General features: G+C 39.9%; 1 protein-coding gene across 13 annotated transcripts in view; it reads left to right on the forward strand.

Annotated features, from left to right (window-relative positions):
- The window catches only part of plekha7b (pleckstrin homology domain containing, family A member 7b), a 68,125-nt gene that overhangs the window by 19,066 nt on the left and 33,701 nt on the right, over nucleotides 1-15,358 (forward strand). For 12 of the 13 annotated variants that reach the window (XM_078795560.1, XM_078795554.1, XM_058089286.2 and 9 more), the window contains exon 4: nucleotides 12,631-12,714. In XM_078795560.1, coding sequence (XP_078651686.1) covers nucleotides 12,631-12,714 — 84 coding nt within the window. Of the gene's footprint in view, nucleotides 1-8,110; nucleotides 8,230-12,630; nucleotides 12,715-15,358 lie in introns of those variants that run through there. The other variant, XM_078795561.1, reaches the window with a different exon arrangement.

Genomic DNA, 15,358 nt, shown 5'->3' on the forward strand with positions numbered 1-15,358 from the left:
GACCTATAGATAGCTTTATGTGCTGGTTATTGTGTGTAGCTGCTCTATAGGAGTCTTCAACTCAATACAAAGGGCTGAAAAATAGGTCCCCTTTAAGCCATCAATTATGTCAGGATGCAAAATGGCAAAAAAAAGAGTCGCAGGTAAGTTTGTGATGTCAGTTAGGACATTTATTTAAGCTGTGATTTATGTGGCGTGACTGAGTGATGTCTGCTCTAATGTCCACACTGTTCTGATCTTGTGGCCAGCAGTCATTCTATCTCATTTGTATGCTTAGTCCATACAGGTCATGGCTTTGTTAACTGCAACTTTGAGTGGCTGGACTTGAAAAATGACACACCTAAAATTGGCTCATGGGACATTACACCCACGAATAGGCAGGAGGGTGGGAGGCAGCACCAGAGAAAGGAGGCGACCTCTGCTTCACTACTTTTCAAGGGAGACGCCCTATCGGAAAAGACGGTAATGGTGATGCTGAACAGAAGGTTGGGGTATTTAAAAAAGGGAGTACATTCTCTGCTTATTAAGACTGTGACCTTTTAAAAAATCTCCAGATTATGATCAACTGTAAATCACTCCTCTACTGCATGTGCGTGTGTGCAAGGAAATTCCAGTGAAAGGACTGCTTAGATAATACATTTCTTCTGTTGGTAACACTGAGGTTTAGGGTGGTGCGTCATTAAACCTTCCACCACTTACCTGACTTAATGAGCCTCGAAAGTGTCTACACCCCACTCTCTGTATTCAAAGATCCAAAAATAGCCATTGAATTCAGTTATCCTCTCTCAGCCAAGTTGAACCTCTCCTAATTTATTTAATTACTCTGGTTAAATTGATTGTGTGAAAGCCTCCCTGTGTGTGTGAAAAAAACAAGGCACATACTGTATGTAGGTAAACTTCAGCTAAATGTCTCCTAACTTCTTAACTCTTTAAAGACGATAAAACTCCATGGAGGGTTAGTAGACCGTATGGCCAAGGAAGAAGTTGCATACATTTACATACATTTACGGATCGGGAGGACAATGTTGAATCTATAATAATAATAAAAATATAATTGATGCTCCTATTAACAATTCAATTCACTATTTAATGAAGTCTCTGAGAGTCACCAACTGTGTGGTCGGGTGTGGAGAGGAAGCAATTAACCAATGGGCTCTCCAATGAAAAACTAGGTAAAAAAAATATTGGCATTAACAGCAGTGGCTGGAGGCAAATAAGTTGAACGGCCGCAAAATGGCAGTAGCTGCATTTGAAGAATAGTTAATGCTGTATTGTGCTAATTTTCAACCCTTTGTATTTAGTTGTGGACGATAGAGCAGCGACACATGATAACCCACACAGAAAGCTTTGTAGATCTTCCAGAATCTGCACCTACTCCAGCTGTATTTTCTTGGCGTTCCGAAATGGTTCGTTTTAATAAATTCCACCCACCGCCCGCCTCCGGGTACGTCCAGTCTGCTGTGATTGGTCACACCCGAGGACCTCCAGACTATTGCTGAAAACCGCTTTCTAACATTGTTGGTTTCGGAGACGATAATAAATGAATAAATCTTTTGCAAAGCTACCTGAGGACAAGAAAATTAACAAATGAATGGCACTGCATTGGCTTCAACTTATGATGCTATTTGCCCAAATCTAGATTAAAACTCAATTACTTAATTTGATTTGAATCATTTGCATAATTAATAATGGTTATTAGTATTCTTTATGGTGTGCTTTAGCATCATTTGAAACACCTCACTACTGCCATCTTGCTTCCCAGAGCATCTGCAGTAATTTAAAGCTACATTGTATTTTAGAGATGTACTTATGTTTATGTGGAAACATAAACATTTGTATTAATAGGATTGTCCAAGGGGATTTTGTTTGCTAGTGATGACACCAAATCTGATTATCTGTCCCTCTTTTTTGCCAAAGATTAAATTAATATGTCAGAAATATGTAATGTATCTCTCACATATATAAAGTAAATACATCCACTCTTCCTACAAAGGAATGTGAGGAATGCTACATTTCTGCTAGAATACACAAAAGTACCACAGTTGTTTATCATTAGATGCACATCTCCTAACAGTGAAATGTGCTGTGCTTGAGGTAACTGACTTTAATTAGTTTTGTGTCAAAGTTCGGAAGCGGTGTAATGATGCACCAAAATGAGAAAACACGAGGTCAAACAGAGTATTTTTGTATCTTTTTTTTTCAATTTGTTTTGGATATTGAGGGATTACATAGATAAGAGATCAGAAAGATAATCTGACCATGAACATATGCAATTTGTGTCAGTGAATGAGCGTGCAAGCTGACTGGAGTGTGTACGTAGAATAAGAGTATTTGGTAGAATCAGATAGGGGCATGTTGCAGACCACTGTGTATAACAGTAGTAATAGTAGTAGTAGTAGTTGTAGTAGCTGTATGAAATGGTAAACCATAGTAAACACTCAAAATAGAAATAATGCATTCCTGGCTTAAAATGTTGCCTAATGAGTCATGGAAAAAATTATTAGACCTTCCTTTCTTCACTTTATTTGTTCACTTTAATGCTGGATGCAACCAAGTGTACTTTTGTTTGGACAGATATAATGATGATAACATAAATAACTTAATTAGCACAAGTCCCCTTTAAACTAAATTCCAGCATCACGTCTATATTTTGTGGAACACACTTTGAATACATTGTTGTAGGATGTCTGAAAGTTATTTGGAATGAAGATTTTAATTCATATTGTCTTGGTTGTCTTCAAAAGATGAGAAGTAGCAGTATACTGTCTGATGCCTGCTGTTTAGTTTTTTATGTACATCTCAGCTGACTCCTTATTGTTTCCCAAGCTCAAGCTTCATACTTGAGTTTTTTATTCTGCTGACAGTGCAGTGATTGTTTGCTGGTTAAGCCTCCTACACATTGGTGGGGTTCTTTTGAAAGGACTGAAGAGTGAGTCGTTCAAATTCAAATGAATTACCGCTTGAATGTATTTCATAAGGATGTAATAAAGCATACTCATCACCATGTCAAACCTCATGCTCCCATTCACTCTGCATGTTGGACACAATTTTCTTATAAGAACCAATTTCAAATGGCCATGGTGTGATTAATGACAGTGTAGTCATAAGTGTTTTATAAGTATCACAAAGGGTCCTTTCTGAATGTGATTTGTGTACTTTCAAATATAGTTACTTCACATAACACCCCTCCCTTCCTTTCTGCTTGCCCTCAGCTTATTGTGTTCAAGTCCGCTGTGTATTTCCTGCTGGAAATACACAGCTTTACCCTTCCCCAATGTATTGCATCCCCTTCTGTCCTACATTGCACGGCTAAGCGATTAGCTGTGTTTGGCTTTGCAATATGCTTGGACTGTTTAGCATCAAGAGATGCTCTGGATCAGGTTTTTTTTTTGCCCACACACAAAATGAAACACAATAGGCAAATTCAACATACTGAATCATTATTTCTTCCCAAATTAATGCTTTTCCAAAGTACAGAGATTATACACTAGCAAATTCACCTAAAGTGCAGAGGAGGACTTGGGTCCCTTAAGAGTAATGTATTTCGTCTATTAAAAGTCTCATGTATATATGACGAGAGGTCACGTAACACATCCATCAGGTGCTCTGTATTGTTCATTGGGTCTATTTTTCTCATCAACCCCTATCTGCAATTTGGAGTGTGCTGTCACATCCCATTTACAACCTCATTTTTTCAGTTGGAAGTGTCAGTGTGAGGGGATGATGAACCCTCCCCCAAAGGCAGATTAATCTTAATTTTGATCAATAGCAAATTGCAGCCCTTCATTGGTACTAACCTTTTTTACCTCTGTTGGAAGCCGCTTTTAGTCACGTTCCAAAAATATAGATGCTAGACTAATTGGAACCTCTGTGTGAATGTGAGTCTGAATTGTTGTTTGTCTGTACGTGCCGTGCAATTGGCTGGCAACTAGTCCAGGGTGTACGGTGCCTCTTGCAGGAAGTCAGCTGGGATAGGTTCCAGCATACCTCCAAGACCCTTAATGAGGATGGATAGTGGCATTAAAAAATGGATGGATGGATATTTGTCATACGTACATTTTTCAAATCATTGAACACATTTTAATATTACTCATTGAGTAGTTTTTAAATGAAACTTTGTATGATTAAGGGAGAAAAAAATCCAAACCTACATGGCTCTGTGGGAAAAAGTGATTTCGCCCTAAATCTAATAACTAATAATGGAGGGGCAATCGCTTTTTACATGTAGGCCCATGTAGGTTTGCATTTTTCCACAGTACTGTATGTAAAACCCCTGCCTCCCAGAGTCAGCTGGAATAGGCTCCAGCATACCCCCGCAACACTCGTGAGGATAAGCGGTACAGAAATTGGATGCATGTCTGTGAAACTAATTGCTGTTGTGAAAATTGTGAACCTTATTGTTATGTAGATGAACAGCCCTGACATATGATGTTCTTTGCAGAGGTTTACCTTTAGTGGACAAAAAACCTTTGGGAAATCTATCCTTTGTTGGTGTGCCATGTATTGTAGTTAGTGTAAATACTAAGCAATACACTAGTAGTACACCATTGCTGCTGTCATCCACACTGTTTCACTGTGATGATATCCTCTCATTTAAGTGCCATTCACCTACACCACATTCTGACCTATACAATATGTCACAGATGAATGCTATACATACTTTAACAAGTGCGCAGCCTCCATAGGTGAAAAGTCAACCTATTACTGCTAATTAACTTGGGATTTCCCGAGGCCAGTGACATGTTCGTGAGCTCGTCATCTGAGACGGGCCAGGACCTTTTTATGAAGCTTGACGTGCATGCTGTGTAAAAGTGTCTGTCTCTGTTGTCTGTCAGAACAAGGTGCCCTTGAACCTCTGCTTATTTCTCTCAAGTACTGATCTCAGTTCAGAGGAATGGTGGGGAAGAAAGACACCAGAGTTGGCAAGAAGAGGCATGTTGGTGTTTGTTTTCATAATTAAGTGTCCACATAAGTATATTTGTAAAGTTATACGTTATATTACATTTAAACTGGCCTATTACCCCATCCCCCATCGTCGTTGCACCATAATAACATCAGTGTGTATGCACAAATAGCCGCAGTAGCATGTTAGGGAAAAGCACATACTGTGTTTGGAAACTATAAATATAATTAGAAGTTCTGTTGGAAATAGGAACATTGAATTTTAACTTGGCTATAAAAATCCCAATGGTAAGAAATGACTGTGTGTATGCAGAGTGTTTGGCCACTTTACAACTCTTTATGAAAAGTAAGCAGTCAGTTAGCTGCCTTGCTTGTGTTTCTGATTGCTGGTGTTTTTGAATGCACCGCTGGGACAATAGATTGTGATGTGTCAGAACTGTGCGTGTGTGCCTTGCATGTTAATGAAGTGTTAGCCTAGACTGCTCTTTCAGATTGTGCCCAACCTTCTGACTGTTAAGACACAGGCACTCGTGTGTTTGCGTTTTTTTTGTGTGAGGCTTTTGTGTGTTTGTCCACGTTTTTTTGTTCTGGAGTGATTTGCTGGTTGCCAAGGAGCTTATATTTTCCTTTAATGTCGTATTGACGTTGTCTTTGATTGCATACATCAGCAAACACACGGCTGCAAGTTGTAATGGCTGCAGCCCACTCTCTGTACTAGAGTAGTAAAGGCGATAATGATAGTTGTGAATGACAATGACGAGGAAAGACCAGTCAGCGCTGTGGCACATGTTTGATTTGCACGCTGAAAGGCAGCAGAATCAGCCATTAAACTGAGTCAGGCTGCTGTGCTCTGCTATGAAACTGATAAAGGTCGGTCAACCTGTGCAAATCATGCTGCAGAATGCTTATCTGCTTAATGGCTTGCAGAAAGACAGTGTGCACTGTTATTAAGGGCTATTTCACTCAGCCTGCTGGTCTGGATGCTGCAGCATGCTCAGGGATTCAGGATCTCTCTCTCTCTCTCTCTTTCCTTCTCTCAATGGGTGGGCTGATTGACTTGAATATTGCTGTGGTACGTGCATATCCACTGGTTTGTTTTCTCTTATTTAGCATACCATCTGCTTGCTCAAAATTCGTGGGTATTAATCATATTTGTGACAGCTCTTTGATATGATCTGCAAAGCATATCAGCAGCTAAACTGCATGAAATGACTTTCGTTGAGCATCACAACATTGATTTATGCCTAATTGCAAACTACAAGACAAGGACTAACACAATACGATAAGCTATTACAATGATGTTCATGGCTTGTGATCAAGTGACTTACTTTTGATTTACACTTAAAATCTTTTGTCTTTACTAGTTTATGCTATCTATATGCTATTAACAGGAACATGAAACATCATTGAACACATTTGGACTCAACAAATAACAGGTTGCACTGTGCTGGTTTAAATTCAAAGGTCAATTTGCTCCACAGAATCATTTTATGGGACATACATTGGAATCTTGGCAACATTAATTCATTCCAGAAGGTCACACTGTAATCGAAATGGACGTCCAACAGAATCGATTTTCCCCATAATAAATAATTCAAAACAGTTTCCTCCATTCCACTAAGCCAATAATGTTAACACAAGACACAATTTTATAGTTTTGCAAGTCTAGTTTTAAATGCAAAAAATAATTTGAAATGCATAGAAATGTTGAATAAAAGGTACATATGCATGAGAATTGACCTGTCAAGTAATCATGAGACTTGAAAACTCACCACACCCTGTCAAGTCAATCAAGAATTGACTGTCAGGCAGCGACTAAAGCCCGGTTGCAACCCGCTGTACTTGCAATTGTGGGCAAAATTCAGGGATGAGTACCACCTCAGTAAGGATTTTGCAGCATGTAGACACAATGTAGCACTTTTAGTGCAAGAGGAACTTTTGTTGTGTGCGGGCCTGCGTCGGGCTATGGATGACGTGTGATGCACGGGCCCTTTGCAACCACTTCTGACTCTATGTGCACGTTTGTGGTATGTGGATGTCTCGGCACGTTCCCTGTTTGGCTGCCCAATGAGCATGCACAGATTGCGTGACCGTGAAAAGCACGTTGTGCGCACTGATTTCAGCAGTGGTCCCAAGCTGCTGGATGACTGCCGGCATTTTGTCTCCTCTCTGGGATGCCTAGAACACAGAAGAGGGGGTCGGCTACATTGGCGGTTCAGAAGGCAGCGGGATATGACTGGAGGGGCACAGTGGAGGTGGGCAAACCTGCTTTTCATTCAGGTTTGCAGTTAATAATGTGAGAAGAGTTGTGGATACCAGCATTTTCTCAATGTTCTGGTGAAACAAGCATATTGGCTTTGTTTGGTTGAAATAAGCTATGAAAATAAAAGTTCATTAATTTTCTGCTGCTTATTCTCACAAGGGTCGTGGGTATGCTGGAGCCTATCCCAGCTGTCTTCGGGCAAGAGGCGGGGTACACCCTGGACTGGTTGCCAGCCAGTCACGCTAACCACTAGTCCACTGTGCAGCCCACAGTGATTATAAAACGCCCCCAAAATATACCAAACCCTATATGTTTACAACACGTGCCATTCAATATTTACCCAAGCTTATGTTTCTGTCTCCACCAGCATACCAGGATTAGTTTGAAATTCCTTATTAGCATAGATCACAGGTCAATGTGAGGGATAAACAACTTGATACGAGGACCTTGACATGCCCTTTTTACAAGTTTATTTCTGGGTCTTTGCTTTGCATATTTAATTTTTTATTCATATGACATTCCATGTTAATAAGAACATATCATCTGCTTAACAGTAGACGGCCAAGCCAGTGGATACGGCGTCTGACTGATTATAGTAGTCCCTTCCATTGTGTTTATCACGTTTATTCACAGAGGAAAAATACTGGTTACACTTTTGAGTAATCAAAATACTGTTAAAAAGCAACATCTTTATTTCAACTATTTTGATGCCTGAAGCACAGTACAGTACAGGAGTGTACATCTTTCGGGATTCCAGTTCACACATGCATATTGTCTTTGAAAAAATGTTAAGCAAATGTAGCACTTTCAAAAGGGGAGTGTAGAATGTAGAAAAATGAAACACAGAGAGGGAGGAGGATCTGATAAGCAGCTGAGGTATTCCCCTGATGGGAGGGACTTGACACTTTACCATCCCCTCTATAAGTGTTACACTGCACAGTTTGAGCATCACTACATCCTTGGCTTCCTGTGCCTGTCTTGATAATGTTGAGAGAATTCCCAGGAGCTGTAGCATCGCAGGGAAACTAGCAGCTGATTCATGATGACTTTATGTGCGATGTCAGGTGAGTCGTCAAAGTGTGTATTGTGTGGTTGTAGTGGATATGCTGCTTTGTGTTGTGAAGAGGTTCAGACTGACGATGTGCATGTTTTGTGAAGAACATAAGGAGTTATAATTTGTGTACTGGTTAAATCCTTGTGTTGGATTGGGATCACATTGTGGTTAAATATGGACCCCTGCGGAAATGGGCACAGCAAGGGAGGCAGAAAGGATGTAATTTCCATGCAAGCTGTATACTGTAATTGCTGCAAACTACAATCACAATAATATATGTGTTTTTAAGTTAACACAAATTGAGCATTATTATTATTTTTATAAAGGCAGGTTGTTCGATACATGTCTTTTATTTGTTATTTTATTTAAAACGTATAATTCATTCAAAAAGAAAAAAAAATGCATTTGATCTGATTACATTGTGCAGAGCCGGTGTGTGTACACAAAAACTTTGAACTGCTTTACCTGCAACACACCTTATTTCCAACAGAAGATAGTGGCCTTAAGTCATTGAAATTTGCACTTTAAATGGATGTGTACAATTTGCACTGCGAATGTAAACAGTGCCACATTGAGTGAGTCATTGTTAGTCATTCTACTCTGCTTTTGGAGACAAAAACTCCAGCTGACCCTTTGGTCAGTGTGGCTTAGATGTATGTAAGGATGTATGTGATTTAAACAGGTGGAGATGGTGCAGAAATATTGTCTCATCTATTTTGTGGTGCATGTGGATGGTTGGCACACCAAGGAGTTTCATGTTGCTTGTTTCTACCCGTGCAAGCGTGGGTCGACTCCAGGTACTCAGACTTCCTTCCACATTCCAAAAACATGTTAGGTTAATCGGAGACTATAGGTGTTAATGTGAATTGTTGTTTCTGTGCTCTGTGACTGGCTGGTGACCAGTCCAGTGTATACACCGTCTCGTACCTCAATCAGCTGGGATAGGCTCCAGCTCACACATGACTCTGAAAAGGATAAGCAGGTGTACATTTGTGAATAAGTAATGTTTTACTTTGCGAGATGGAACACAAGGACACAAATAGCTTCCGTCTCATAACGTCAAACAATAGCACCTCACATATACTCCTCTCAGTCACTTATCATGACAAAAATGAAAAACTTACATACATTTGGGGTGACTGATCTTAATATCTTAAGAGTTCTCCGTAACCAGAAACTAGCCTGCTAACTAGTAAATCAACAACTAAACAAACAAATACAATTTGCTTTGGAATTGAAGTGTTTTTCATTAAAGATGCAATGAAAGCACTATTAATGGGAAACTCAATTCCTCTTACTGGCTCAGGTTCTTGTGATTCACTCACTGAAGTGAATCGGGTACTTGATTCACTTGAGTCACTCATAACAAAGAAAATGCGAAGGAACGCTCACATGCCCAACAAGTTGAGCAGCCAAGCTGTAGATGTAAGCACGAGTGAGTCCAGTCTTTGTCAAGTACCCCAGAGTCAATGAAGCTTGAGTCTTATAGTCTTGAGTTCCTCCATGTACCACAGTGGTTAATGTGTTATTAATCAAGCCTTATTATTTATATTGACTTGTTTTCATGACACAATTTCATGTTGCACAAGGAGTTACTTCAACCTTGGCCAAGGTTTTTGAACCGAAAGGGGACCTATTATGCTTTTTCCACTTTTCTGACCTATAAATGCAGGTAGAATGTTGTAATCTTGTGTTCAACGATGCCAAAGTTTCACATAATGAGGTTTGCGCATTTGGTGAGCCCTAAAAGAAGTTTGGGATATCTCAAAAGGAGGTTTCAGAAGGAGGTTTCTTATGGGCGTGGCTGTTGGCCACTTTGCCCTACCGCAAGCTCTGCTTCTGTGTTTACATTGCTAGCAGCAGCTCGTAAAAAGTGTTTCTTTGTGTTTAACGGAAAGACACATTTGTTTACACCACCACCAGGCACAAGTGGTTGGAGTTCCTGATTCCCTACCAGCAAAATACAAATATTTTGATCTGTCAAGTATCCTCGTATGCAGCTGGACTAGCCGACAAACTGCTGCTAAAGCCTGATGCCTTTGCAACGTCACTTGGTCGTATGGAAGAGTTAGAAGAGCAAGCAGTAAATAACAATTTGTCAGTGTTCTAACTGTGTTTTGTGTAAGTCATGGAACATATGTGGTTGCCTGTGTAGCATTATAGAGTGTGCATACAGGAAGCAGGGTTGATAATAGCCGTTTCCCACCACAATCAGTGGATGGCTTTACCCAAGTTTTTTAAACACTGTTAGTCCCGCAAAAAATATTACACATTACCGATGCTGGAGAAATCTTAACGCTAAAATGCTAAAGCTAATTACCATTGAGAGACGTCTTGAAGAAACCTCTTTTCCTGAGAAACTTCGGACTGTCCAGTCTGTACTTCTGGATTGGATCGGGATCGGGATACAACACATATGGCTGTATGTCAAAACCGGATATTTTGAAAGAATAAATTGACGTTTTTTTTTTATCAACTCCTATACCATTTATCAACTCCTATAATGTTGGGTTTGCAGCTAGCGGCACAAACTGGAAGTCTCAAGCACTCGGTATGACCAACTGCAGAGGACTGGGCATGCATGGAGGCAGGCCATGGGTGGAAAAAATTTAAACGGATCATTTTCGTGGGAAGCACGAAATCCAAAGAAATACAGCTAGCAGAGGTGCAGATTCTGGAAGATCTAGAAAGCTTTCTGTGCTGGTTATCGTGTGTAGCTTCTCTATAGGAGTCAATACAAAGGCCTGAAAAATGAGCATAACAGGTCCCCTTTAAGTTGTTGTTTTGTTTTTATTCTCATGACTACATGGTAGTTTCATAGTAGTCACGAGAGTTCATTTTGCTCTTGAACAAGAGTTCATTTTGCTCTTTGGGACCCCACTGCCACAAGCATTGAAAAAACTTGCTGCAAACAAATAGATGTTCTGTGCTGCAGTGTTGCCGCACTAACTGGGGATGCTGCAAAATTCCGTGACAAATAGTTCAGAAGTAATGTGGCTGAAACAAAAGCCTCAAAGAATGCAGCTTTCTAATTAACAGGGGATGTGCTGGTGGTGCAGTGCTCTACAGTGTGTGTCCAGTGCAGCTCAGCCAATGATGAGTTGGTACCAGGAACAAGCCTGGCCAAATGCCTGTGTGTGTGTGTGTGTGTGTGTCTGGGGGGTTGGAGAGGGTATGGCAAGTGGTATTGCCAAAGTCCATGTGGTGTTTATATCTGATATTTTTCTGTGGGCTCAATCTCTTAATATCAGTCCTCTTCAAAATATCGTCTGAACTTTTCTGAAATGTCAACTTATAAATCTTTGCTACGTGCTGTTTGTACCACTCAACTTTGCTGCAAAGCTGACCGCAAAGCTATGCAGTCATATTTGGTGTTTACCTATGGTGCACTTGAGGATTACGTGTGTAAACATGCTTATGTTATACTTATGTTTATTTTGTATTTGTAGCATTGTACAGCGGTGAGGAATTTGTGTACTTTATTGTTTATGCTGCTTATGTTTGTTGGCATAGAACTGTGTGATGTTTATTTTGGTCCCAATCCATAGTAAAAGGATTTAGGTTGGTTTAGAGTAACCATGACAGAAGTAATATCTTTACCACTGTGCAAGTCTTTTACTTGATTCTATGACAACGTCCAGTACAGTAGTCCCTTGATTATCGCGGTTAATTGGCCTGACGATGATAATAAAATTTGATTCAGTATTAATAAATTGAATGTGTTCATAGTTAGAACACAGGAAAACTGTTTAGGACTTTTTAAATATGATATTTAGACATAGACTTTCTTTATTGTCATTGCACAATAACACAGCAGTGAAATTGCCAACGAAATGTCGAATATTTAACCTTATTAGAGCCCTGTAGACATGAAATAACACCCCTACAGTCACCTTTACACTCCCATTTTTCTTTGTTTACAAGACATTACTCAACTGTAATGCAAAGGCTATGGGATCGCTACAGGGACGCAAGAGGCGGTCGCTGCTTTAAACATAACATGCTACTTAGCTAACTCAGTAGCCTCCAATTTGTTTATTTCCAAGTTGATAAAGGGTTTCAAATGGAGTGGGGAAGAAGCTATTTCATGCTGGACATGCCGGCTGACTTACATACATTGTGAAGGTCATCTAATTTAATGTCATGCCTCATCAATGTAACTAGTGCCAAGTAAGCAAAATACTGCATACAGTATAACTTGTCTTTCAATGTTTTGTGACTAATAATATACCATAATCAGCCATGAAACAGCGGTCATTCAGTCATTAATTTTCAAAAAAACATTATAGAATGAGGGAGCAATGATTGAACCACAATGTAGTGAGAGACGACTGTAATTGCATTTATTTATCAAGAAAATGTCAAGTATCTCCTTCTGGGTTACTAATTTTCTCAATTTCTTGTCTTGCAGCCACAACCTGAGGTGTACATCATTCCGACACCCTATTACCGGGCAGATTTCACAGGAAAACACAGAATACATGCTTGAGGACAAGTAAGTTGGTTTTGATATTGCTTTAGACAAAGGGTGTCCAAAATGTTTCCAATGTGTTAAGCGTGAGTTCCTGTGTGTTAAAGTTCCCCTTTAACACACTTCAAAACATTTGTTTATGTTATATTCATTCATTCATTTTCTACCACTTATCCTCACGAGGGTCGCGGGGGGTGCTGGAGCCTATCCCAGGTGTCTTCGGGAGAGAGGCGGGGTACACCCTGGACTGGTTGCCAGCCAATGACAGTGCACATATAGACAAACAACCATTCACACTCACATTCATACCTATGGACAATTTGGAGTCACCAATTAACCTAGCATGTTTTTGGAATGTGGGAGGAAACCGGAGTACCCGGAGAAAACCCACGCATGCACGGGGAGAACATGCAAACTCCACACAGAGATGGCCGAGGGTGGGATTGAACTCGGGTCTCCTCGCTGTGATGTCTGTGCAGCCCTTATGTTATATTATTTTTATTTATTTTTACAATATGTGGAAGGCCAATAAAAAACGAGGTGTGCCCCCAACGTGCCCATCCTCTACCAGGGCTGCACTTTGACCACCCTTGCAGTGGCTGTTTCAAGGATAGTTCAAGGTGATATGATGGGACTTTATAATCTGATTAGTTGCAAAGTTTAATAGTCTGTAACAAGCAGAGGAAATACAGTCCTTTCAATTAAGAGTTAATGGAGAAATGAGTATGGTCATAGAACTCTCAGAGGACACAATAACGGATGTATTAATAACTACCATGACATTGACAAGATGGAAGATTACACTCGTGTCAATCAGAGACGCCACAGTCTTTTTAGTGATAGGCCTGACTCTAGCATCAGCCACTGATGAAAGATGCATTCAAATGTACCTTTTGTGTCTGTGTACTTTTACTGCGGGAGTTTTCTTCAATGACAGTGAAGTCATAAGGAGGATGAAATTTTGAAAAGCCCGATAGTTGTATGTTTTTGTTCCATTATGCAGCCATTCTGTATGAATAAACACACCGCTGGATGGAGCATCATTGTTGTGTGGCAGCTGCTTTTGTTTTATGACATTGTCAGCATGTCATCCTTTGCAAAGCCATCAAAGCTGTGTGACAGCTTTAGAGCACAATTAAAACCAGCAGGTATGTGATCATCCTCAAACCAGCAGGTGAAATATGACGCTTACTAAATGCTGTTTGCCTGAAGCAGCACAAAACTGATGGCAATTCATTTGCCTGGGATTTTTATGGAGACGTATAAAAGTCAGGTGCTGTCCTCACTGGCAATAACATTGTCCTATAATAGTATCAGTTGTATGTCCCTCGTGCAGGAATATGAGCAGGGTGTCAGTGAACAAGGATGCAAGGTCTTCAGAAACACTTCCAGCAAGCCTCTCTTGAACATTCTGTTACTATGACTTAAAGGAAAACTGCACTCAAGCAAGTTTATCCACCTCTGCTGTGTCCCTCTGACCGCATCCGCTGCCTTCTGAAGCATATTTATTTTTGAATGTAGCTTGTCTTAGCCGTAAATACACTTTCACCACACACTTTACTTTAAAAAATAAAAAAGCGCAGTTTGCCCATGTCATGTCAAGTGTCATAAAAATATCTTACTTATGCAGTTGGAATTACATGGGTGACATGAAGCCACTTTGTTACCAATAAATAAGTATGCTTTACATTTTGAGACAAGTGTATTTAGTTATATGGCTTACGTTTTGTAGTTTTTTATACAAGATTTTGCTGAATTAAAATTTTATATTGTCGTACTGTGATACATCTCAAAATTATTGTGATATATGCTGCCCAACCAATTTATATGCATTTAATTTGCATGTAAAAGTAGTATAATTGTAAAAACGTGTTCTGGAATGGAATGGAATCGATTAATAAGAATTAGTTCTTATGAAACAGTTTAATGATCCTAATCAACGTTGTACTGCAATATAAGAAATTGATAAATTACCATAGAAATTTAGTGTGTGTGTGTGGCTGCTGTCATTATGTATGAATTATACAGAAAGAGATGACCAGTGAGGACTGATGCTGTTTCATACATTTCATGTTACACACAGTCGTGAGGCATACTTCCCTCAGTCAATACCTACCTCAGTCAATCAAACAATCAATTTGGTGCGAAAGACCACCTTTGAGATGATCTATCCCAGAGATCGCTAAACAGCAGGTCTCGTCATACATGTTCTATGGCGTCTGAACAAACTTCAAAATTGTGCATAAGTCTTTAATAGTGCGTCCTCCATGAACAATGGTCTAAACAGCAAGTGAGGAAAAGTTACTTTTTCTCCTGATTGAAAAGAAGAATCAGTACAGCACCTCGGGGGTCACTCCAAATAATCTAGTTGAAAGCTTATTGCTGAGTAACTTTGAATAAAGTCCCAATTTAATCCCAGTGCTGAATGTGACCCCCAGGGACTTCCCAGCATTTCTCAATCTACAGGAGGAAGCAGGTTTCTCCAGGGTTTCTTCCTGCCGTTGAGGAAAATTTCCCAGGAGACCCCCAAAACAGATCAAGAACAAGGCTGCTTTTCTTCAGACCATGCTTTGCTGTTAGGACTTCCTTATTGATTATCAAACATAATGGTCAAAAAGAGTGACATTTAATATGATCCACTTCCCTTTGATTACAGTAGAAACACATG

The sequence above is a fragment of the Doryrhamphus excisus genome, linkage group LG13 (genome assembly GCF_037039965.1).
Source record: "Doryrhamphus excisus strain RoL-2023G ecotype Guam linkage group LG13, RoL_Dexc_Guam_v1.1, whole genome shotgun sequence".
In the NCBI taxonomy this organism is placed as follows: domain Eukaryota; kingdom Metazoa; phylum Chordata; class Actinopteri; order Syngnathiformes; family Syngnathidae; genus Doryrhamphus; species Doryrhamphus excisus.